This window comes from Herpailurus yagouaroundi, unplaced genomic scaffold (genome assembly GCF_014898765.1).
Source record: "Herpailurus yagouaroundi ecotype Mexico unplaced genomic scaffold, PumYag 28, whole genome shotgun sequence".
NCBI classification, from domain to species: domain Eukaryota; kingdom Metazoa; phylum Chordata; class Mammalia; order Carnivora; family Felidae; genus Herpailurus; species Herpailurus yagouaroundi.
Genome location: NW_024412376.1, coordinates 43,603,360 through 43,628,914, shown reverse-complemented (window position 1 = coordinate 43,628,914; position 25,555 = coordinate 43,603,360). Strand labels below are relative to the sequence as shown.

The window sequence follows — 25,555 nt, the reverse complement described above, 5'->3', positions numbered from 1 at the left end:
TGGGTCTCACTTCAGACCAGAGGGCTTCTTGCAAATATTGGTTAATGATGATGCTTGTGGTCTAGGTCTTTGGGGACCTGTGAATAATGTGTGACTGGAAACGTCAGGTCTCATGAAGGCTAGCCAGGGAGATCCCAATCCCAGTTCCTGGGAAGGCATAAGGCACGTCTGCAGGAAGACCCGAGGCACATGATCTCTGCATGAAAAACACCGCCTCCTGCCTGTTCGAAAAGGCAAGGATCCAATAGCTGGGGGTGTTGTGCAGATGGGGTGGTCGTAATGCTTGTTTAAAAGATGTATATGGCGAATCATCTAAAAAATAGAAATGGTGAAGTGCTGTGACAGCGTAATGACTTACACCTGGGGACACGAACCCCCAAGTCCATGAAATCAAGTCTGAACAAAACTCAAGCAGTGTAGGATGAGTCTCCCCCTGCATGCTGGGCTCCTCCGCCAGGTCCTCTTGCTTGCCAGGAATCCTAGGATATTGGTGAAATGGATTCTCCTGCTGTGTCTGCTGGACCCCTGGGCAACAAGTCTAATTCACATCCAGCGAAAGGTAGCTGACTAACTGGCCCCATGCCAAGCTCTCCCTCTCGATGACCCCCCAAACCTTCGGGGAGGGGCTGGGGTAGGGATGGGGAAGGGTATTAAATAACAACACAGTAAAAGGTTCTGTACTTGCTTTCCTTACTTGAGCCCACCGGTGGGGACAGTGTGGCATTTCTTATGCTCCAGCAGCTGTTCAGGTGTCTTCATGAACTTGTGGCACACGTCACACTCAAACATCCGGGTGATAAGGTGTATCTGCAGGTGGCGCTCAAACATGTTCTTCGTCTTGCAGACAAAGTTGCAAAAAACGCATTCGAACCCTGAAAGGACGGGAGCTGGGTGTGCGGGTGCACGTGGCAGAGGGACAGGAGTGGGACAGACATCTCACTGTTTCTCCTCCTCCCCTTTCAGGCACCGCGCCCAGCATCTTGGTGGTAAAAGGAGTTGAACATACAGCTCCAGAATCAATGCCACACTGCCCATCTACCCACCCTGTATTTGGATGCCACTAAAGCCAAAACAAATACAAATTTTAGGCGACAGCATTACACTGTTCACAGGTCGAACATCTATTTTCCAACATCACTCCCCTCAAGGGCTGATTTGTAAGGCTGGGTCATCCTCCCAGACTGGGGAGGACTGCGCAGGCCCGCAACCTCCTCCCTTACCTTTCTCTGGCTTTTCCTCACTATTCAGTGAGGGCTGGCTCCCAGGCACAACAGAGATGACCAGCACGTTGTTTCCACTCTTGTTTTTCTGGGAGCTGTCTGAATCATCTTTGCTGTTGGCTGAATCACTCAGAGCTGAGAGGGAGGATGAAGAGGGGCTATTTGATTCACTGGGGGTCTTCCTGTCTTCTCCTGAAAACACAAACAAAACCCCCAAAGCCAGGTCTGTTATTTAGGAGATGGTAACCCTGAAATAACAGCAATTAGGGGTGGGGGAATTGGGCTTCATGGCTGCATCATCATTCAGGGAACACAAAGTGAGGCTTCTAGAGCTCTCCTAGTGCACCGACTGGGATCTCAGGTCTCCGTCATCGATGGTGATGACACCTGTGGTACTTGGGAACTCTCTCATGCTTTGAATGCATGATTTCATTGTATCTTCTCAAAAATCCAATGAGGCACAATGGTTACCATCCCCATTTTACAGATGAAGGAAGGGAGGCACAGTCAGGGCAACTTGGCCTAAGTCACATGCTAGGAAGTGGCAAAGCATAGATTTCAGTTGGCCCTACTCCAGGATCCATGCTCTTTATCAGTGCACTGGACTCTCCCTCAAGACCAGGAGTGAACCGGTCAGTGGGCCATTAAAACCCAGTGTCAAGAGACTAATGCTTCCATTCAAGATGAAGTGTTAGGGACTGGATTTACCATCGCGACTGAAACAACTAGAACAAAACCAGACAAAATATATCAAACAAGAGTTTTTGTTTTTGTTTTCAAACAATCGTTTTTACGGCGTTGAACATCAGGCACTGAAGAGTGATCCCTGAGAGACAGGAAAGAAAAGAGGTGGCCTACTTCCTGCCTTAAGAGACTTTAGTCTCCAGGCTGCAGTGCCCATCAGTTTCACTGAATTGAGGAAACAGCACTGAGGGTCTGGGGAGATCAGTATGGCTAGACTTCACAGAGCAGGGTCTAGAGAGGGGAGGTTTCCCAGAGGGGAGAGAGCAGCACAGAGGAAGAACTCAAAGACCTACAGAGGGTCCCCCATGAGTATTCAGTGGAGTAGGGACCAAAGCACCTGTGTGAGAAAACTACCCAAGGCTGGAGAGAAAAAAAGGCTTAGAAAACAGTGAGTGCTGTTTCCACTAGCTAAATTTGAGAAACTCATAATTCCCAGGACACTCGGTGGGAAACTGAGGAAGATCTCTTAGTAATGGGTAGTAATCAGCCCTAGGTTGACCACTGCTCCAGACCTGCCTGACAAGTCACAAAAGCCAGACACAAAGGAATCATAGTTTCCAAGTAATTAACTGTACCCTAAAACAAAGGCCAAGAATGTTTATAGGAATACAAAATAACCAGTACCCAACAAGGCAAATCACAATATCTGACATCCAAATAAAGATTAGCAGGCATGCCAAGAAACAAGAAAACGCAACCTAAAATGGGGTAATCAATCAGTCAAAGCTGACCTAGAACTGACACAGTTGTTAAAATGCGCAGACAAGGACATAAGAACAGTTATTATAACTACATTCCAAATATTAAAAAAGTTAAATAGAGATGTGAAAGATATAAAAAAAAAAGATCCAAATCAAATTTCTAGAGAGAAATTTACAAAAATTACAATGTCTGAGATGAGAAATACGCTGGATGGGGTTACCAGCAATTTAGACATGGCAGAAGAAAAGATTAGTGGACCCTGAAGATAATAGCAATAGAAATTATCTGCAATGAAACAGAGAGAGAAAAGAATCATAAAAATGAAAAGAACATCAGTGAATTGTGGGATGCCTTCAGATAGCTTCATATAAGTTTAATTGGAGTCCCTGATTGGGTGGAAAGGGCAGTAAAATTTGAAAAGGCCAAAACTTTTCCAAACTTGAGAAAAACCATAAACCCACAGATCCAAGAGGCAAAATGAACCCTATGCATAAGAAAGCTGAAGAAATTGGGGAACTGGGGTGGTTCAGTCGGTTAAGTGTCCAACTCTTGACCCTTGATTTCGGCTCAGGTCATGATCCCAGGGTTTTGGGTTTGTCTCATGTTGGGCTCCACACTGGGTGTGGGGCCTGCTTGGGATTCCCTCTCTCCCATTCTCTCTGCCCCTCTTCCACTCACGTGTGCACCTCTCTCTCTCAAAAAAAAAAAAAAAAAAAGATGAAATCTATATCAAGGGCTATCATAATCCCATTGCTCAACTAGTGATAAAGAAAAAATCCTACCGGCAGCCTGAGGAAGAAGGATACATTATGTGCAGAGAACAAAAATAAGGATGACAACAGATTTTTCACTGGAAACAATGCAAGTGAGAAGTAGTGGGGCACCATCTTTAAAGTGCTGAAAGGAACACCTGTCAATCTGAGATCTTGTACTCTGTGAAAAATATTTCAAAAATGAAACTTTCCTCCCCACCCCAAAAGCAGAAAGAATTCATCACCAGCAGACTAGAATTACAGAATATGTTAAAAGAAATTCTTCAGGCAGAAGGAAAATGACACCAAATGTACAAACGGATCTACACAAAAGAATGAAGAGCATGCATTTACCCACGAGGGTAAATTGGTACTGAGGCAGCAAGACAACTGGTAATTTTAATGGTCTCAGTTTACCATTTTGTGTCATTTTAGATTCTGAAATCGGGGTAAAAAAGTTTTTATTAGAATTTTTTTACGTTTATTCATTTTTGAGAGACAGAGACAGAGGGTGAGCAGGGGAGGGGCAGAGAGAGAGGGAGACACAGAATCCGAAGCAGGCTCCAGGCTCTGAGCTGTCAGCACAGAGCCCGACACGAGGCTGGAACCCACGTGAGTTTTTCTTATATAAAACTCTTTGAGAGGGGCGCCTGGGTGGCGCAGTCGGTTAAGCGTCCGACTTCAGCCAGGTCACGATCTCGCGGTCCGTGAGTTCGAGCCCCGCGTCAGGCTCTGGGCTGATGGCTCAGAGCCTGGAGCCTGTTTCTGATTCTGTGTCTCCCCCTCTCTCTGCCCCTCCCCCGTTCATGCTCTGTCTCTCTCTGTCCCACAAATAAATAAACGTTGAAAAAAAAAATTTAAAACTCTTTGAGAGATCATAAAAGTAATTTTGTTAAAAATAATATAATAGAGAGTTTATAACATATATAAATAAATGTATGACAGCAAAAGCATAAAGGCTAGGAGAGGGGACAGAGAACTACGTTATTGTAAGACTTACATTACCCATGAAATGGTTTATGACTTAAACGTGTACTGTAATAAATTAACAATGTACATTATAAACCCCAAAATAATTGGGGGGCTCTACACTGTTCACGGTTTAGGAGATTTGATATTGTTAAGCTGTCAGTTCTCCCCAAACATAATCAAAACAACCCCATCATTTTAGGTTAAGGTAGGTGATATAGGGAGACTGTGCTTCAGTAATCTGGTGACTGTAAACTCTAGAAACGAACTTTCTTTGTTAGAAGATTAAAAAATAAGTCATATATGGTATATAGGCACAAGAAGTCCAGAAGCAAACAAAGCTGTAATGGTGGTTACAGCTAGTGTGTGAAATTATTAGTGTTATGTTTATTTTATTTTATTTGATTTTCAAAATTGTCTAGAATGCCGTAAATTACTTGTCCAATTAAAAACAAGTTTTAAAAAGAGGAAGGAAAACAAATATTTACCCTCCTACAGTGTTTCCAAGTCTTGTTCCTGGCAGAACTGAACTTGGTTCCTGGACAGACATGATGTGACCTCACTCATGGACCCCCAAGGAGGGATGGAATATGCCTTGACAGTATAGACCTCCTTTGGTACAAGGAAGGTATGTGAAAGCCAGCCCCGTCATTGGCGGTCTCTAATATGTGACCTAGGTTTAGTCACATTTTGTAGACAGAATATTTTCAGTGGGGGCCCTAAGTCTATTGCTTCACCAAATCCATCCTGTAAGATGGGTCTCATTCACAGAATATTGCAAGTGATTATTTTAAATTAGTTTTTAGAATGAAAACATATGATTTTAATTACCATCTTTAACAACAGCTTTAAGTACCTTCAGGCTTAAGGCAGTGGGCAGAGCTGCCTAAATTAATCACTGTGTAAATACACAGGTGTCATGACAGCAACTCTGCGATTCGGCATGGGGAAACAGCCCAGCCCGCTCAACTTGTAATCCCTACCCCACACCGCTTCCTCTGCTCTCAGTCCTCCTCTCCCTTTGCTCTGTCTGTAGGGAGTGAGCTGGGGTGCCCTTGTCAACTCAGTCCACAGCTTGCTGTCATCCAAGGGGTCATTTACTTTCAGCAGCACAAAGATTCTTTTTTTTTTTTTTAAGTTTATTTATTTTGAGAGAGAGAGAGCACAGAGAGAGGAAGAGAGAAAGAATCCCAAGCAGGCTCTGTGCTGTTAGTGCAGAGCCCGATGTGGGGCTAAGTCTCATGAACCATGAGATCATGACCTGAGCTGAAATCAAGAGTTGGATGCTTAACCAACTGAGCCACTTGGGTGCCCCAGCACGAGGATTCTTGGTGAATGATTCTCTGCACAGGCAATGCAACCTCATACGTGAGGACAGCCAGCTGAAGTGAACTTTAAAAAAAACCTCGATATTTTAGGGGCATCTGGGTGGCTCAGTTAATCGTCTGATTTCAGCTTAGATCATGATTTCATGGTTTGTGGGTTCTAGCCCCGTGGTGGGCTCTGTGCCAACAGCTCAGAGCCTGGAGCCTGCTTTGGATTCTGTGTTTCCCTCTCTCTCTGTCCCTCCCCTGCTCACCCTCTGTCTCTGTCTCTCAAAAATTAATAAACGTTAGGGGCGCCTGGGTGGCGCAGTCGGTTAGGCGTCCGACTTCAGCCAGGTCACGATCTCGCGCTCCGTGAGTTCGAGCCCCTCGTCGGGCTCTGGGCTGATGGCTCGGAGCCTGGAGCCTGTTTCCGATTCTGTGTCTCCCTCTCTCTCTGCCCCTCCCCCGTTCATGCTCTGTCTCTCTCTGTCCCCAAAATAAATAAACGTTGAAAAAAAAATTAAAAAAAAATTAATAAACGTTAAAAAAAATTTTAAATAAAAATTTTTAAAAACCTCAATTTCATAATCTAAAATGACACAAAATGATAAACTGCGACCATAAAAAATGGCCAATTGTCTTGCCACCTCAATATAACACCATTTTTGACATACTTCTTTTTTTTTTAGAAGCAGATCTATTTTAAAATCGTTGCTGTTAATTGCAAAGTAGTTAAGAATAAAGACTTTAGATCCAGAACACCTGAGTTTGAATGCCACCTGTTCCAATTAATAAGCTGAATGACTTAAGACAAGGTATTTAACTTAGTGCCTCAATGATCTCATCTTAAAAATGGGGATCATATCGGCAGCCTCATACGTGTGTTGTGAGGGTTAAATGGGTTTTTATATATAAAGCACTAAGAACAATGCCTAGCTCATTGCAAGCATTACAGAAAAATGTATTATTATTATTATAAAATATAACATATAATATTTATAAGTAATACTAACAACAATAATTAACACTTTGTATTTTCCCATGCTGTTTTATATACCTGGCACATAGTTGGCTCTCAAAAAATTTATGAAAATAATTATGAGTTAATGGTTTTAAATGACAGTATTATATATCCTTGGAGTAGACTTATCCTACAATACTTAAGTATTTCCTTAAAATTAAATTTTAAGTGAAAATTAATATTCCACTGGTTGATTTTTTTCTCCTAGGGACAGACTCCCAGAAGAAAGATGACTGACTTGCAGGCATTTTCAAACCTCTTGGTCTACACTACCTAAGTAGTTTTGAAAAGTTCTCCCACCCTGTAGGGTCATGGCCATCAGTATCAGCAGCATCTGGCGATCGTGGGTGACGCTGTAAAACACACTCCTCACGTGATACATGAAACATAAGCCACTCTTGAGTTTTAACTGGTGGCTAGTGAGGTTCCTTAGATGGAGTGGTTAGCCTTTATTTCTTTTATTATGTATGGACTGTTTATGCCCTTTGTAAATTCTGCACTTAGAGACCTAAAGTGTTTCTTACCAGTTTATATCAATTCTCTGTATAGTAAATATATAGCCTCTGTCATTTCAGGCTGGTTTTTGGGTTTTGTTTCCCATCTTTTCCTTTTCTTTGGCAAATAGAAGAAGATATTTTTATCCATCAAATCTCTTGATTCTTTTCCTTTGCCATTTTTTGTATCACTTAAGCTTTCACAAATCCTTCTCACTCTGGAAGTTTGATAAACATTCTATTTCCTTCAAGCTTTTCTAGGGCTGATTTGTTAAGGGGATTGTGTAAGTCTTCTGGTATTTATTTTGGTGTCGGTGTGAGGGTAAAGTATTGATGGTGGTATTTTCCAAAGAGCTATTCAGATTCCTCAGTGCTGTTACTGCAACATTTAAAAACTGCAGCAAAATTTGCATTGATGAAATCAGAAGCAACCAGAGGGAATATTTTTCCCTTGCAGAGATCACTTCACTTCTGTAACAAGAAAGCATTGAGGATTTCTTAATGTACTGAAATAAAAGGTGTCCATTTCTACGTCAGGTAAATCAAATCGGAGGACAAGGCCCACAAAATGAGAGTCTTATGCCTGCTGGACATCTCCTGCACATTCAAAAGGTCAAGGAATGGACGGCCCAGAGAAGTTGAATGAGTTCCTACATTTGCAGCGTTATTTATGGTAACATCGGGTGTAGAACCAGAATCTAGAATTCAAAATGTGTTTTCCTCCATCCCAAGTACCTTCTTCCACATGGATTATATGCATAAGTCAGTAGACTCTCAGGGTTCAGTAAGGGGCACGTTTGAATAATTTTCTTGCTTAGAACACACAAATGTGTGTAGACGTGCTCGGGCACACATATTCATTCACCGGACGAATGTTTACTCCTCACTTGCACTGTGCAGGCACTGGTCTAGGTGCTTGGGAGACAGCAGCAACTTAGATAAGCTTCCTATTCTCAGGAATATATAGTATAATATGTATTACATAGTATATATACTGCTCTATATCATAACTTTGTAATTACACAGTTTATTAATTTGCAGATTTAGATGGGCATATCTTGGGTCAAATTCAAACACTTCAAAACAGCAACTAGATGCAAGAAACCCTCACTGTGGAACCATTAGCTTATAAAAAGGGTCAGCAAATTATAGTCCTTTGGCCAAATCTAGCCTCCCGCTTTTGTAAATAAAGTTTTATTGGGACACTGCCAGGCCTGCTCAATTGTGTATTGTCTCGGCTACTTTCAGATTCCAATGGTAGAGCTGAATGTAGCGACAGAAACCGTATGGCCTGAAAGCCTAAAATATTCACTATTTGGCCCTTAAAAAAAAAAAACAAAAAACCAAACAAAAAAACTGTCTCCCTGGCTAAAAAAAAAAACCAAAAAAACCCCAAAACTGTAAAATAGGTTATAACCTTATTCCCTAATAGCAGCAGTGTTACAGGCTTCTACTGTATTAAAAAAGCAACTTCTTTAATGCATTTCTTTCTGGCTGTCTGTGCCAACAAACAAGAATATTCTTTGCAGGTAGACAAGGAGCCCTACCACCTCAGAGGGAACAAGATCTCTGTGTTCCCTGTGGCAATGAGTGTGTTTGCATTGGTTACTTGTCAATGTGAAGTTTCCACCAATGACAATTAAGTGACTCTAAATCCAACGGCTTTCCAGCCATTTTGGTTTCTATGGTTTCTACGGCTTCCTTGAGGTGGGGTGATGGCAGAGGGGCTGTGGCCTGGGGAGGGAGGAGGAGGGTTCTCGACTGGGTTTAGGCATCCTTGGGGTGCAGAGGGTTAGAAGAATGGGAGAATAACAGAAACGGGGGGGAAATATCTGAAAAGCCAGCGGAAATGGAAGAGGGTTTGGCCTTTCCCTCCACTGGCACTCCCGAGATGCTGAATTTAATTTGTCTTTGACATGGGCTTCCCAGCTCACCTGCTGCCCATGGTGCTAATGTGGTTATAGCGAGACAACCAACGGTAGAAATGGCACCTTCTCACCCGGCATAATGGCTCTCTGCAGACCTCCAAGTCATAGCTTCTCAACTTATGATAAAAGCAAGCTTTTATTGCTGTTGGCACCCTGGAACCAAAGCGGCCGGTAAAGCAAAGAGAGATCCGTCTCGGCTGAGCACATCGTCAGCACAACTGTCGGGAACTTCCCCTTCTCAAATCCTTCAAGGGCCAACGATGTGAGGGGCTGACCCAACACCCAGCGTTGGCAGTTGGCAACATCAGCTCGTAATCTGTAAGCACCACACAACGCAGGGTGGGGGAGGCTCTTCCTCATTCTCATTTAATGACTCCACGCTGGTGTCATTTGTAACCATCACTTGTGAGAGGATAATTGCATGGTGGATTCAAAATGTTAACATCGTTAAGAATGGCAAGAGCCTTAAATGGAAGGAGAACACTGGCAAAGTCTTGGCCACACACAGCCTGGAGAGCGATCAGGCTGTTTGGGGAGAATCCGGTTTTCCGCCCCGCCCCCCTCCCTGAGCAGACCTGGTGTGTGTCAGGGCTGGAGTTTCACGGGACAGGAGCAGAGCCTGTTAAAGTACGTGCACACAGTGTCCTGGCACAGAGAACCACAAAGGTTCAAACCTCTGCCAAGGGTTGCTCGGACCTGTCAGAACAGCAGCGAGAATGGACTAGAATGGAAACTGTTCGGGCCCAAGCTTCTGGAGGCACATCCTAATTGCTGACTTTGGACAGAATGCCTCACCTCTGTGAAGCCTCCGTTTCCCCACCCCTATAGCACGGGAACAGCAGCATCGGCCTCAGAGGCCTACGAGGCTTAAATGAGATCCAGCATGTGAAGACACAAGGGGAAGAGCATCACGAGAGCCCGATGGCTGCTACCTAGGATGACGACACCCAGGGTGAGGACAAGCCAATGGCTCAGCACCTCACAACTGCATCTGAACGTGTGGGTCTTTCAGATCAGCGAGGCCCAAGCTGTGCCAGGCAATGTCAGGATGGCCACTGGGCACTGTGGCTCCGAGACCCTGGGAAAGTCCTCCCTTCTGAGGAAGGGAATGTCAGTGTCGCGGGGTGATGAGGACGCTTCTGCCAGGTGGGCATGCATGCTGGCAGGTTGGGGGATGGAGGAGAGAAGGACCGACAGTATTGGTCACCTGTGTGCTTGGTGCCAATGTGAGCCTTTATCTCTGCTTCCTCCATGGTGACAAAGTCACAGGCGGTGCAGCAGATGGAAAACATCCATTGCTCCTTGTCCACGTGGAGTGACATGTGGCTGACAAACTGGACATTGAGCTCGGTCTCAAATCCACACACGTGACAGCTGTATGAGGGGACGAAAGAAAAGAAGGGGAGAGAGAAGAGTGATACTTTGTGGCACACTCAGAAAACTGGACTTTGACACATGCTTTTCTTCCCACCAAAAGGTTTTTTGCATTAGAAAATTATTCTACTTGGGGCGCCTGGGTGGCTCGGTCGGTTAAGCATCCGTCTTTGGCTCAGGTCACGATCTCACGGTTCAGGGGTTTGAGCCCCACGTGGGGCTCTGTGCTGACAGCTCAGAGCCTGGAGCCTGCTTCGGATTCTGTGTCTCCCTCCCTCTCTCTGCCCTTCCCCTGCTCATGCTCTGTCTCTCTCTCTCTCTCTCTCTCTCTCTCAAAAATAAACATTACCAAAAAAAATAAAAAAATAAAAAAAAAGAAAATTCTTCTGCTTTCTGGGATGCCTCTGAAGTGGTCACCGTGCCAAATGGATTAAGTGTCAGCATAATGTAACAATCCCATACATGCTATAATGATGCTGAATAATCATACAGTTAATTAAAAATTACAGGTTCCAGATGCCGCACATCACCTTACTGATTCCTGTGGGCAAAGAGATGTGGTGCAGCCTTGCCAAGATATTAGCGGTGTGGATACACTGATCAATTCAGAGCACCCCGCATGCCCAGCGAGCCTCTCTCTGGCTCTGGAAACCTTCCGTGTAGGAAGGCAGGCACATGCAGGTCATCAGATCACACTGCCAGCAGGAGCAATTCCTGTCTGTGACAGCTGCTGATAGAAGTCACCGTCCATGGAGATATTTTGTGCAAAAGCAAGTGTCTACCAATCTGTATGGTCTACCTCTTGGGCACAATTCTGAGACTTGGGATTTCACTGCAACCAAACCAAATATTGATTCATGGTCAAATATGAAAGGGAAACATGAAATTCCAGGCACTGAAGACAATACAACCAGGGGCAAATATGCAATGCTTTCAAGGCTATTTCCTCAGAGTTCTCAGATTTATTTTCCCTGGTCTTCTTCTCCTTAGGACGGTTCTCAGGAAGTAGCAAGGTGCTCAGTTACAAAGGTTGGGAGCTTTCCAGCCGCACAAATCGAGAAGCTAATAATCCCCGGAGCCCTGTCACTCCCTGGAGCTCCACCCCAGAGAGCTACCTCCAAGACCATTTCCCTTTCAATTACTTCTACCAGGGGCATCCAAGCCAAGAGAAGAGTCAGCATGGCTGGTGGGTCCAGTGTAAACAAAGCAAGTATTAAAATGAAGGTCAGCACTATGACTAAGAGGTACCTCATCACATATGCCCTAGCACCCAGGTGGGGAGTGTTCTAGAAAGATGGGGAAGGCCGGGCCAGTTCCACTCACAGCTCACCTGTAATAATAAGGGTGCTTCTTCCCATCACTGCCTTCAGAGGTGACGGCGCTGACAATGTCCTCAGTGTCCGTACTCACCAGCTTCACCGAATGGACGGTCAGGTGCTGGTTCAGGTTCGCACGGCACTTAGCAGCATAGGGGCACAAGTGGCATTTGTATTTTCTTTCCTCTGGGGAGAAGAAACAGGAAAAAAACCCCAAACTGCTCTCAAAAATGAAAACCCAACACCTGCAGGAGACCACTTAGAGCTGTCATGGCAAGGAAGGTTCAGATCTCATTTCAAATGGGGACAAAGGGAACACCTTGGGATTATAAGTATCTAAAAGTCTTCATCCGGGAGGTCACTGCTGTATCAGTACTTAGATAGAAGAAAGTCCCAGGGCAGCCGGACCATCTGCTTTTTCCTAGACATCCACAGGTCCCTCTTCCTGATAAGGGGAGCCCCACAGGGGCTAAATGAATGTGTGTGTGTGTGTGTGTGTGTGTGTGTGTTCGTGCACACCTGCCATGCGTCAGCCGAGGGTGGGTGCTTAGCTGGGGAAAGGGGAGTGGAGCACAGCATTCCTGGGTCTGGTGTAAGAGAAGCCCCATCATGTTCCCCAAGCTCCAGGCCTGGGTCAGCCAAGAAATAAAAACTCATGAAATTAAAGGGGGAGAAAAATGACTCATGTGAAGTAATATGATGGGAGATGTTCATTTTACATAAATAGAACTAAAAGCTGCAATTAATTTCTTAATGAAAACCCTCTCCTAAAACTGACAATGTTTCAGGACTCTTTCCAGAGTGGCATTCTGAATTCATTCGCTTAATCAAGCAAATTATAGTAGAAGGAGCAGGCTGGCTTTCACTGTGCAGATAAAGGGAATGGACGATAGTGGAAAAAAGCAAAGAGCAAACTCATTTTCCATCCTTACTTCTTACTTTGTCTCACTGGGCTTGCCCTTAAAAAATACCTGTCTTACCACTTCACAGCAGAGAATAAGGAAAAAAGTTCTTCCCCAACCAAATGCAAGCCATCATCATTGTTACTGTAGATGGTCCCCACATCTGTCCTGCCGGTGGCCTGGGGCTTGGCGGGGCCAGGGGAGGAACCCGGCCATACAGATAAAATACAGCCCTTCCTTTTGGGGGCGAAGGAACTTATTCTTGCCAAATTGATTAAGTTACTATTTATTCCTCCTTTATCCTTTCTTAATTTGGTTGCCGTCCCTTTTGCAATGCGCAGAACCAACCACATTTCTCTACTATTATATGAAGATAAAGATAGCAACTGTTTCTCCACAAGCTGCTCTGTCCCTCTGCTGCTCCCATTTCCCACAAAAAGATGGAACCAGTAACGTGGGTGCAGCCCCCATCGCCTGCAGCCTCCAGGTGAGAGCAATGCATTTCTCAGAATTCAGGAACCTTACCTGGATACACTTACATGTGTATCTTTTCTCATCAAGCCTACTTTCAGTACAAATAAAAACCCTTTCCGGGGCCTCTTTGAACATGCCAGCTAAAATGGTTTGAAGGGCCAGGATAAAAACATTTCCACCACTTCCAACGAGAATGGTCTTAGACAAAGTCAGCTTCTTGACAGTAGAGAGGCTGGTGATCCAGAGTGCAGACGGCCTAGGAGCGAGGCCTTGACTCACCTGTGTGCAGCGAGAGATGTCGGGACAACGTCTGCTGTCGGCCAAACACTTTCCCACACACATCACAGGGAAAAAGCTGGTCATTGAATTTCCAGGATGGCAATCCGTTTCCTGCCTCTAGTACTATCTTTTCTGTTTCTGGGCCAAAAGAGCAAAGCACCATGAGGGATAGACAAGGCATCGTGAACAAGCTGCATTTTAGTCAATATCCAGCAGGACGTTAGCAGGGGATTCCTTCTGAACAACGTGGCTGATAACTGCAGAGAAGTCCCAGTTAACCTCTGGCCTTCATGCTCACTTCTTGTTTCTAAGAAGCTATTCCTGAAAGTTGTGGTAGCAAATGATGCCACTTCTAGTCAACTCTCTGGTGTTTTCCCTCCCTATCATTAAAGGTCAGCCAACCAGACCCTGAGTGGGTTGACAGCATGGTTTAGCGCTATGCCCAGTATACAGTTGGTACTCAATATTTGCTGAGTGACTAGTTGAGTTGCACGCTAGAACTCCAGACATGTACGCTCTTGCCACAAGACGGTAAGTAAACAATCTCCGATTCTTACTGAATTGGTAGGAATCTGACGGTAAGTAAAGAATCTCAGATTCTGATGTGAAAACGAATGGTTGGATCCCTTGAAAGGACATACACGTTCACTGTTCTTTATGAAGAAAAGTTCTGCCCTGTGTTCTAGGTTGTGTAAAGTCCTTCATGAGGAACTTCATGTTTCACAGGCTCAGTGATGACAACTGCACACTATTTGCTGTGGTCTGATGTTTGTGTCACGCCCTCCCCCCATTCATATGTTGGGATCCTAGAGCCCAAGGTGATGGTATTGGGAGGTACCACCCCCAGGAGCTGACTGGGTCATGAGGGTGGAGCCTCAGGAATGGGATTAGTGCTCTTATAAAAGAGACCCCAGAGAACTCTCTTGCCTGTTTCGCCTTGTGAAGACACAGCGAGAAGTGGGGAGTCCGGGCCCTTACTCGACCATGCTGGCCCTTGACTTCACACGTCTGGACTGCGGAAGCGTGAACAGTACATTTCTGTCGTTATTATAAGCTAGCCTGCCTGAGGGATTTTGTTACAGCAGCCCAAATGGACTCAGACACTACTCCACATAAAATTCCCTAAGGCAGTAATGTACCACTAGCGTTTCCCCAAAGGTCTCATCCTATTAGGAAAAATGGTGAGATCGCCGGTTATCTGCACATACTTCACAGTCATGACTGAGATGTGTGGACACCAATACATCCTCTGGTCCTCTTAAAAAAAAAAAAAAAAAAAAAGGTTTCACTTTCCCATCATCATCCATAGGAATACGTCTGATTTTTTCATCCACGTTTCTTCTCCCTGAACTGTAACGGTTTGCACAAGCATTATTTCTACAGTAATAAAAGGAGCCAGGCGACAGAATAGTAAAGAGCGAAGGGGACGAGTCAACGAGAATGCTTTTCTTAGGCCTCACTCTGAAGAACAAGACAATTTACGTAGTTGGTGTCTTGTCCACTACCTCAGTAAATTATCGTGAGCCTTTTTAAAGCATTGCTTTTTATTTATTTATTTTATTTATTTTTTTTTTTATTTTTTTTTCCCAACATTTATTTATTTTTGGGACAGAGAGAGACAGAGCATGAACGGGCGAGGGGCAGAGAGAGAGGGAGACACAGAATCGGAAACAGGCTCCAGGCTCTGAGCCATCAGCCCAGAGCCCGATGCGGGGCTCGAACTCACGGACCGCGAGATGGTGACCTGGCTGAAGTCGGACGCTTAACCGACTGCGCCACCCAGGCGCCCCAGCATTGCTTTTTAAAGTATTACTTTATAGAACTGGATACCAAGTGGTGAGAATTAAATGGCGGAGAGAACTTTTTTGTAAGATCCGTGCAGATGAAAATGCTCAGACCACCGGACAGAGAGACATCAGAAGAAAGGACTTTATTTCACGCAATTTGGTTAAAACTGCTTCCCGAGTATGGGCTTCCACCTGTATTTGGGTGAGTCAGCAGGATGGGTTTTTGTTTGAGTGCAGGTCTGTCAGATAGTGGAATCTAAGGAAAAGAAGAAACAAACACGTGTGTGTCCGGGGGAGGGGGAGGGGATGAGGTGGAATCACAGTCACGTTTGCTCTGAGGCACCTGCCAGCAATCCCAACACTGATAAGGCACATTTATTGATTTATCTGTGTTTGCTAAAACACAGCTTTTGGGGCCTCAGGGAGAACAGCTAGTCTTATTAAAGCAGGGAGGTGCAACTAAAACCCTCTGGGGGGAAGGGGGTAGAATTGTGGGGGGGAGGGAAGGTGAAAAGGGAGGTGCTGGCCACTGAGCTGTTGAGGACACAAGAACCACTCTCAGATGACTGTCCTTGAGCCCAAGCAGTGGGCATTTCAGCCACACGGCGATGAGAGGGTATTTCAGTAGCTCCTTTTAAGTATGTAATCAAAATGGTGCTTCGAAGGAGGGCAACGGTAATAATTATAAGAAGAGGTCAAGAGGGTACAGGGTCTTCGAATACCTTCACAACAAGAATGAATTAATTGGGTCACATACCAAACAAGGAGATGCAATTAAAACTAAAGAAGTCTCTTAATGAGTCTTTTAAGTATTAGTCACACATTCGAGAAGCTGAGTATCATATGAAGTCCAATTTCCTCCACTGGCCTTAGAAAACTATTAAAACTATGAATACTTGCTTCAGCCAAGCAGGAAAAAAAACCCCACAGTCGCGGTGAAGCAGCCAGAGCCATCAGAAGCCGTCCATCTCTGGTACCCTAGGCCTTGACTAGGGATCACCTGCTTTCCCTGCTCGCTTGCTGTCTGCATTTAGTTTATTTTAAGATGTTAGTTGAAAGACAACTTCCCCACAGTGTTGTTGTTGTTTTTTAATATTTATTTTATTTTTGAGAGAGAGAGGGAGACAGAGCACGAGTGGAAGTGGGGCAGAGAGACAGGGAGACACAGAATCCGAAGCGGGCTCCAGGCTCCGAGCTGTCAGCACAGAGCCCGATGCGGGGTCTGAACTCAAGAACTGCGCGATCACAACCTGAGCCGAGGTCGGACGCATAACGGACCGAGCCACCCAGGCGCCCCACTGCTGTCTGCATTTACAGCGGCCACCCATTTTCATTTCACAGGCAGGAACAAGGCAACCACAGGCCCTTTGCAGCTGGCCCTGAACACAACTTGGAAATCACAGCTGGGTGAGGCTGGGGAGTGGAGGGCAGTGCGAAGGGGAGCATTGTTTTGACACAAGAAGCACTAAGGTAATGGGCCTGCTCCTCTCCTCACAGAACTGCCATGGAGCTGAAAGGGAGCTCAGCGGATGCTGCGTTCTTCCACGTGTCCTGTGCATGGCGCCATTCAAATGCCACCCGAGAAACTGCAGAATCTTTTTTGATTCCTCCCTCCTTCCCTCTCTTTCGGCACATCCAGTCGGTCACCAAAAACTGTCCATCTACTTCTAGACTGAGATCTGAATGTGATGGGCACCTAGCAAGTGCCATGAAAATGTCCATGGCCTGCCTCTCTGAAGCACGACTGGCCCCCATTGCCACTGACAGTTATCAACTGCAGCCGCAGGCTCTCGAGGGGAATGCCCGATCAGGGCAGCACCTTCTGTCTGTTCTTGATGATCGACCATTACCAAAAATATTTTAAAATCATTAAATTTATTTAATAAATATTTTATAAAAGAAATATACATAAAGAAATATTTATAAAACCTGATATACAGGCCTGTCCTAGCCTCTATGAATTAGCAATAGTGACTGTAACCCTACATTAGGGAAAACACTGTGAGGGCGGTGGGCAAGCTTTGCGATTCATAGACTCAGACACCGTGCTTTCTCGCTGTCGTGGGGCCCGAATGAATTGGGCTGTCCTTGTGGTCACAGGCCACAGGTTTATTTTTTATTTTAATTTTTTTTAAATGTTTATTTATTTTTGAGACAGAGAAAGACAGAGCATGAACAGGGGAGCGTCAGAGAGTGGGAGACACAGAATGTGAAGCAGGCTCCAGGCTCCAAGCTGTCAGCACAGAGCCCGATGCAGGGCTCGAACCCACCAAGCCTGAGATCATGACCTGAGCTGAAGTCGGATGCTTAACCGACTGAGCCACCCAGGCGCCCCCACAGGCTACAGGTTTAACAAAAAGATTTCATGTTCCAATTTGTGTGTGTGCATGGACAACACCGTGGAAGCTAAGTTTGATATATTTTTATGAAAAATGTTTCTATTATTTGATTTGTTTAAAAAAAAAAAAAAACTTTGGAAACAAACCAACAAAGATCTCAAAGATCTTTCTGGGACCGCACTGCCTGAACGGAGTTATCATCTCTCACCGGGATTGTTGCAAAGCCTCCCGAACAGCCTCTCTATTCCACTCGTCCCCCGTCACTGGTTCCAAAATGGTCTTTTGGAGGCACAGATCTGATCCGTCTTGTCCTGGACTGCAATGGCCCCTCCAGGCCAGACTCCTTCGTGTGCCTTCTGAAGAGCTTCACAACCCTTGCAATCCTTCTCCAACCACCTTTCACCTTCAGCTCCCCATGTCACCCCCAACCACCCAAACATTCGGCAGAGCGAGCTACGTGCCCTTTTGGAAAACTAACCAGTCCCTTTTAAGTCGTCAATGCTTTTGAATCAAGTGCACCTGCATCAGAAGCTATTCCCCGTCCCAGCCCTTCTGCCCGGCAGTCGGGCTCATTTTCAAGCACTATCCAGATTTCATCTCCTTGGTAAAGCCTTCCTCAATTCCCCAGGCAGAATTAGTCATTTCCTCTTCTCTGTCCCAAAGCACCTTTATGAATACTTTCATTGCACCATCTTACCTATTATATTATTTGTTTGCATATCTTCTATATTACATATATCTTTTTCATATAAAGCAGCCAGTGAGTCCAATATGCAACAGCACTCGATAAATGTGTTCCCTGGTCTCCCTTCTCTATGAGAATGTGAGTCACTGAGGGGAAGGGTTTCTACATGATTTACTTCTGTATCTGCAGCATTAGCACTGCCTGACACATAACCAGTGTATATGGTATACATGTGTTGAATATATGAATGACTGAATGAATCTTTTTTTTTAATGTTTATTTATTTTTGAGACAGAGAGAGACAGAGCACGAACGGGGGAGGGTCAGAGAGAGAGGGAGACACAGAATCTGAGGCAGGCTCCAGGCTCCGAGCTGTCAGCACAGAGCCCGACACGGGGCTCGAACTCACAGACCGTGAGATTATGACCTGAGCCGAAGTCAGGGGCTCAACTGACTGAGCCACCCAGGCGCCCCTGAATGAGTGTTTTTCTAGAGAGAGCGCGTGCGAGAGTGTGGGAGTGCATGCACACACGTAAGTTGGTAAGGGACGGAGAGAGAGAGAGAGAGAGAGAGAGAGGAGAGGGAGAGAGAATCTTAAGCAGGCTCTACGCCCCACATGGAGCCAGACATGGGGCTTGATCTCACAAATTGTGACATCATGACCTGAGCTGAAAACAAGTCAGAAGCTTAACCGAGAGAGCCATTCAGGCGCCCCTGAAGAATCTAAGTGAGGTCGGGAATAAACACCATTCTTATTTCATACTGGGAAAGACTGAGGTTTAGAGAGAGCCTTAGTTAATAAGGTTTATGGCCAATTCAGGGTAAAAATAAGGCTACTTGCCTTTTGAATGTGTTTCAACTCAATCCAAGAACTGTGATTTAAGGATTCTATCAGTGGAAACATCTACGTTTCTGAGCCATACCCCAAAGGTTCTGTATCCTTACTTCCTCCCAGTAACAATAAGCCAGAAGATTATTCTCTTCGAGATAAAGTTTTTGGCAGACATTGTTTATCAGTTAGCTCAAAACTCATTCTCAACTTTCTTTCTCCCCTGCCTATTTCACTATAGAGGTAGCTGGGGCAGCCACGCACAAAAGTTCTAGGCAGTGAGAATGCTTTTGCTTTCCCCATCAAAGAGAAGATATCCTTGGTGTTGGTCCTCTTCTCTTATTTCTTGGCTTGATCACGGAGGAAATGCCTGGATATGGCAGCCATTTTATGAATAAGAAGCATGAGGCTAAAAGCCAACCTGCTAAGGATAGAGGAACGTAAACTCGGGAAAAGTCTGGGTCTTTGATGGCATCTTCTAGTACTTGAATGACTGGCAGCAACCGCCCACCTATGGACTTCTTGTTTTGTGAAGAAACCAAGCCTGTTTGTTTCAGCCATTATTAGTTGGGTTTTCTATTACTTATGACATTCTTTTTTTTTTTTAATTTTTAATGTTTGTTTATTTTTTAGAGAGAGAGATAAACGGAGCGCAAGTGGGGGAAGGACAGAGAGAGAGGGAGACACAGAATCTGAAGCAGGCTCTAGGCTCTGAGCTGTCTGCACAGAGCCCGATGTGGGGCTCAATCTCACAGACTGTGAGATCATGACCTGAGCCAAAGTCAGCCGTTTAACCGACTAAGCCACCCAGGTGCCCCTACTTATGACATTCTTAACTGAAGTCCCCTCCCATGATTCCTCTTGGTCTTAGTACTTTGAATGTTAGGTTCTGGCCTTTGACGAACTTTGTTCTAAAGCCCCAGCACCCTATGGAGAATTTCATGTTCATTATCAACAGCAACAAGTGTACAGGCAGCTGATCACACATCCACCTTAATTATCTTCTTTTGTTCTGATAAAAAACAAACCTTAAAGTTTCTTTTAGATTAGTACGGAATTTCCTTTTTAAAAACTTTTTTTTTTTTTATTGAAGCGTAACATTTAACAGATAACAGCAACTGCTTTTAAACTGTTCCATAGTCATGAAACAGTTTGGAATGTAGGTTTACTGAACAAATGTTTTGCTCTTCATCTTTATTCCCATGTCCCTTAGCATTTGTTTCATTATTTTAAGTAGCTATGAATAATGATTTTCTTATTTCTTTTATAACAAAATACTCATCTAATGATATCTTTTTTAGCCACAGCCTCAGAGGATTTCATTTCCTACAAAGCAGTTTCTGTCTCTTCATAGTCTTAAGCTCAGATTCCTAGGAAAGGCATTAATTGTTTCCACAAATTCCTGACTACTCAGTATTATCTGATCTGATGCTTTTCTCTCTACTTTCCCACCTGTGGTTTTGGTCCTGAACGTCATTTGGGACTTTCCCTATTCCTTAAACAGGTTTTTGTTTTATTTATTTATTTATTTATTTATTTATTTTTAAATGCTTTTATTTATTTTTGAGACAGAGAGAGACAGAGCATGAGCAGGGGAGGGGCAGAGAGAGACAGAGAGGGAGACACACAATCCGAAGCAGGCTCCAGGCTCTGAGCTGTCAGCACAGAGTCAGATGCGGGGCTTGAACTCACAGACTAGGAGATCATGACCTGAGCTGAAGTTGGACGCTAAACCAATTGAGCCACACAGGCGCCCCAGGTTTTTGTTTCATATGAAGTAAATGTATACAGGAACAAGCACCTTTATCCCCATGGTGCAGCTGGAAAAACAGGAACTGAGTGAAAGGAGAGTCACTATCTTAGCGGTCCCCATACTCTCAGCTCTTCCCTTATACAGTGAACTGTGGTTCTTCATTCATAATGAGGAGGCCTAATGGCCAAAAGACAGTATGCCAAACTGTGCCTCTTATAATCTAATGATCCAAGGAGACAGATTTCATTTCATACACGGGCCCTGAGAAGATGAACCCCAGCAAGTGTTTCTCCAAAAATTTCCATGAAATAAACCAGTTGGTAGAATCTGGGAGGGAGCTTGACAGACCTGCAGAACACTAAATCCAGTAGAAAACTCAGATTCCTTTGAATCCATCTTTCATTTCCATGAGGAAGAAACCAAGGCTGGATTCCAGGCCCTCTCTCACCCCAGCACCCCCCACAACTTGTACAGGGTTGAATACCAGAATCAAGGGTTCCCTGGTAATGAAGGCTCCATCTTGCCCCAAATCGCAGTTCGGGAGGAACCTTAAGGATCCTCTCCTTCAATGTTCTCTTCTTACTTACAAGGAAACTGAGGCCCAGAGAAATGGAGTAATTGCCCTAGGTAACCTGGCTCATGACTCTGGAAGAGCAGAGACTTCAGACCCACGGTCCCACTGAAGCTCCTCCAAGCTTTGTGGGATTAATGCCAAAGTCTACAGCAAACAAGGAAGGGGTTTTTCTTCTCCTGTTCTTTGGCTCTGAGTTTAATATTCTTGGTTACAAGTGGACATGTGCAGATTTAGCAACAATTCACAGACACTAGGATTTCCATCCATTTTTCTTCTTGAAAGTAGCAGCCTAGAATATTTCCAGCCGCAGAGAAGTTAGAAACTGTAGTATGTCAAGAGTCAGAATAAAGAAGGAACAAGAGGAAGATTAAATAGGAAAATCCTAAAAGTCAATCCTCTTTGAGGTAAACTGGTCGTTACCAAAGAAAATTCCCTTGGACATTTCATTGACATTTGGGGAGTTTTTGGCAAAAAACAAAAAAACCCTGCCCCAAAACCCAAAATCAAAAATAGAATAAGCAGAGCAAAGGAAAGGAGTTGAGTTTAATTCTTTTCCATTTTAACACCATTTAATCCCCGACTGGCATTGGTGCATTTGCTGTGTGAGGAATCCCTGTATCTCCTGCCAAAACAATGGTCTCAAAGAACCATCTCTCAACCTGACTTTGGCAAGAGACATGCGGAGAGGGAAGGCTTTATTTGGTTAAAGTTGTAAGCAAAAGATTGGCCAAAATGTGACCTCAACGCATAAATAACTGTCCAGATTGACTAACGCTGCGTGGCTGCTGCATGAGGAAGAGGTTCGGGGCCGCCTGGGTTTTCCATTATGACAGATGGTATTTTGATCATTTCTTTCTTTTATCGTCAAGCCTGGAACTTCAAGGCCTTTGTCAACTGAAATTCTGAAATCCTGTGCCTTTACGGTCAGTACCGTAGGTACTGGATAGGTTAAAACCCACCAGGTCATTTCCAGGCAGGCCATGTGATTTTCTGGTTAGATCCCACCCCTACTGGCTCCATTCTTCGGTGTCACGGGCTCTGCAGGCCACTGCTTAGAACAAGCTGCTGCCTTCTGAGGGCAGCCTGTGATTTTTTTTTTTTAATTTTTTTTTTCAACGTTTATTTATTTTTGGGACAGAGAGAGACAGAGCATGAACGGGGGAGCGGCAGAGAGAGAGGGAGACACAGAATCGGAAACAGGCTCCAGGCTCTGAGCCATCAGCCCAGAGCCCGACGCGGGGCTCGAACTCACGGACCGCGAGATCGTGACCTGGCTGAAGTCGGACGCTTAACCAACTGCGCCACCCAGGCGCCCCTGGCAGCCTGTGATTTAAGGGGTCAGTTGTGGTTAAAGACTTTTGGGGGCTTGACATTTATGCTCTAGTGTGTAGTTCTTCTATAGTCTTATTTTTTTCTTTTTTCTTTTTAAGGATCACTTCAACTTAGGGTAACTCAGCAGGTCCTCCCAGATCTATTAGGCTCCCTAGGAACTCCTCTCTGCAAGTCTTGGTGTGACCAAATCCCCTTTAAGGACCACTTCAAACACTCTCCCAAAACACAGGATTTTCTGCTGGTCAAGAAGTCAATGCGTGAACAGCTAAGAAGCAGAATGTAGTGATAGTTTTAGTCACTCTGTGTCCAATTAAAAACACCAAGTTGAGATACTTAGGCATAAGAGTTCACAGGCTCTATCTTCTGTAGACTCATTTCAAATTTTAATGCTTAACAAACTTAGGAGGGTCCATGCACAGGCCCTGGGAAGATGAAACCCATCAAGTATTTCTCCAAAACTTTCCATGAAATAAACCCAGTTGGTAGAATTTCGAGGGAGCTCTACCAAACTCTATTCAACAGAACATTCGGTCAAGTAGAGGACTCAGACTCCTTTGAATCCAACTCTTTCATTTCCATGAGGAAGGAACCAAGGTATAGATTCCAGGCTTCTATTCCAGGGCACCCCACAACTTGTACAGGGTTGAGTACCAGAATCCAGGTTTCCCTAGTAACAAAGGCTCCATTCTGCCCCAAACCTTAGTTCAGGGAGGAACTTTCAGGAACCTCTCCTTCAATGTTCTCTTCTTACATATAAAGAAACTGAGGCCCAAAGTACTTAAGCAATTGCCCACAGTCTCATTCAGGCTCCTTTCAGCCTTAAGAAATCAATGCAAAGTCTATAAAGAAGAATGGTCTGTGAAATTGGTTCTTAGTAAACATCCTGGTATTAACCCAGAAAAATTTGGGTAACATTTTTTGCTTAGTGCTGGGCAACAGTTCGCCTCAACAAATCCTTACTGGTTGACTTGTAATCTGTTAAACTGGTAAAGAATCATAAATGTTTTCTAGATGTGTGTGTGTGTGTGTGTGTGTGTGTGTGCGCGCGCGCGCGCGCGCGCACGTGTTTTAATGCAGGTCATTTTAAGTCAATAGAAGAAAACTGGACCTTGATCCCTCTGGTAATAGAAAATGGTTAGGACTTGGTACTCCTAATTCCAGTGAGGCCAATCACACAGATCTTGAGCACTTCAGGGAACTTCTCCAAGCATCCAAACATAGAGCATCACTGTCAGCATCTAGGCCTACTGATGTCTGTCACCTCTAATTTAGCCTTAAAAAAAGGTTTGGATGTTGCTTCTACATTTCCACCCTACTTGTATTTCCAAGATCAGTGGGTCGGCAATAAATGCTTATTGAATAAATGAGACAGTCATATCACCAAGATCGTAATTGTTGAACTAAGTGGCAACCTCATTCTACATTGCAACATGAAAGCAAACTGACAATATTGATTCAGGAGTCACATCTAAAGGACTTTGGCTGTTATCTTGTCAATTACATAGATCAGTGACCATCTCCCTTCTTAATGATGATAGTAGGACCTAACAGAATGTCCCAACGTTGAGGACATTTATAAATCTTTGTAGAAAAACCATCAGGCCTAGGAGCTATGCCCTTCTTGCGGCTTTGTAACAGGCCTTGCTAATTGCTTATGTAATATCTAACAGAGCTGCAATTATTTTTTTTAGGGTTGTTATGTGCCCAGTTAGAAATATGCCCTTCCCTTCCCAGCCTCCATTGCAGTTAGGGGCTAGTCATGAAACTTTGTTCAGGCAAATGAGATATAGGTGGGGGTTCCTGAAGACAGAGTCTCTGACATTCCCCCACTCCTGAAAAAATGGCAGCCTGGTAAAAAGGCCATTCACCCTGGGCTCTACTCTCTTGGATGTCTGGAGGTAGAGCAGCTCTCTCTCAACCAAGAAGATAAAAGCCATCTGATAAGGGAGGTGGAACAGAGAATTAGAAGGAGGCTGGGTCCTCAAACAGCTACACCAGTCCTATCCTGTCTATTTCTGAATTCCTAATTGCGTGGAAAAAAGAGACTCCCATTTGGTTGAGTCGCTGTGGCTAAACTGAACATAACTGTAACAGACAAAGGTTTAAACTGTATAACTAGTTTCACCCCATTTTGGCAGTTTATCTCCATTAGGCAAAACAATATCAGAGTTTGTTAAAAGTATATCAAGGAGATAATGCATAATTAAAACAATAGCTTAGGTTTATGGAGTATTTACCATTATGTGAGCCACTGTACTCTGCAGTTTACACATATTATACTGAACCTTATAACAGCACTATGCATTAGTTACTGATATTACCGCTCCCAGTTACAAAAAAAGGAGTAGCAGGCTCAGGAAGGTTGAACAATGAATTCAAGGTCACCCAGCTAGAAAGTGACAGCCCATCCCAAACCCAGGTCTCTCTGACTCCAAAGCCCATATCCTTAACAATTCATTACATTATACTATTCTTTACTGTAAGATCAAAGAAGAAAAATCGAAACATTCTGGTTTATTTTATCAGAGACAAATCTGCTACAGTCTTGATTGGTTCTACTTTAAATTCTCCTGTATTCACCAATCACAAAGAATAAGCGTCTATGGTCCCATTGATGTAACGGGGGCTTTACCGGGGCAACCCAAACGCCTCATTGCTCTTGCCTACTTCCTCTAGGCTTCTTCCTGGCTCTTCGCTGCTGGTGGGCTTCTGTGTGTCAAAACTCTGAGCACCGATTATGTAAATTTTAATTACAAAATTCTTTTCAGGCCAGC

The 25,555-nt window shown here is 44.4% G+C and overlaps 1 protein-coding gene across 11 annotated transcripts in view; it reads right to left on the bottom strand.

Moving 5' to 3' along the window:
• The window catches only part of ZNF827 (zinc finger protein 827), a 143,630-nt gene that overhangs the window by 6,885 nt on the left and 111,190 nt on the right, over positions 1-25,555 (bottom strand). For 5 of the 11 annotated variants that reach the window (XR_005789506.1, XM_040473010.1, XM_040473021.1 and 2 more), the window contains exons 8-12: positions 13,483-13,620; positions 11,842-12,013; positions 10,345-10,511; positions 1,221-1,412; positions 695-872 (exon numbers count right to left, since the gene is read on the bottom strand). Coding sequence is in view for 8 of the 11 variants with exons in the window: in XM_040473010.1 (XP_040328944.1) it covers positions 695-872; positions 1,221-1,412; positions 10,345-10,511; positions 11,842-12,013; positions 13,483-13,620 (847 nt within the window). In the remaining 3 variants the exon portion in view is untranslated. Of the gene's footprint in view, positions 1-681; positions 873-1,220; positions 1,413-10,344; positions 10,512-11,841; positions 12,014-13,482; positions 13,621-25,555 lie in introns of all 11 variants that reach the window. The other 6 variants (XR_005789515.1, XM_040473045.1, XM_040473038.1 and 3 more) reach the window with 2 other exon arrangements.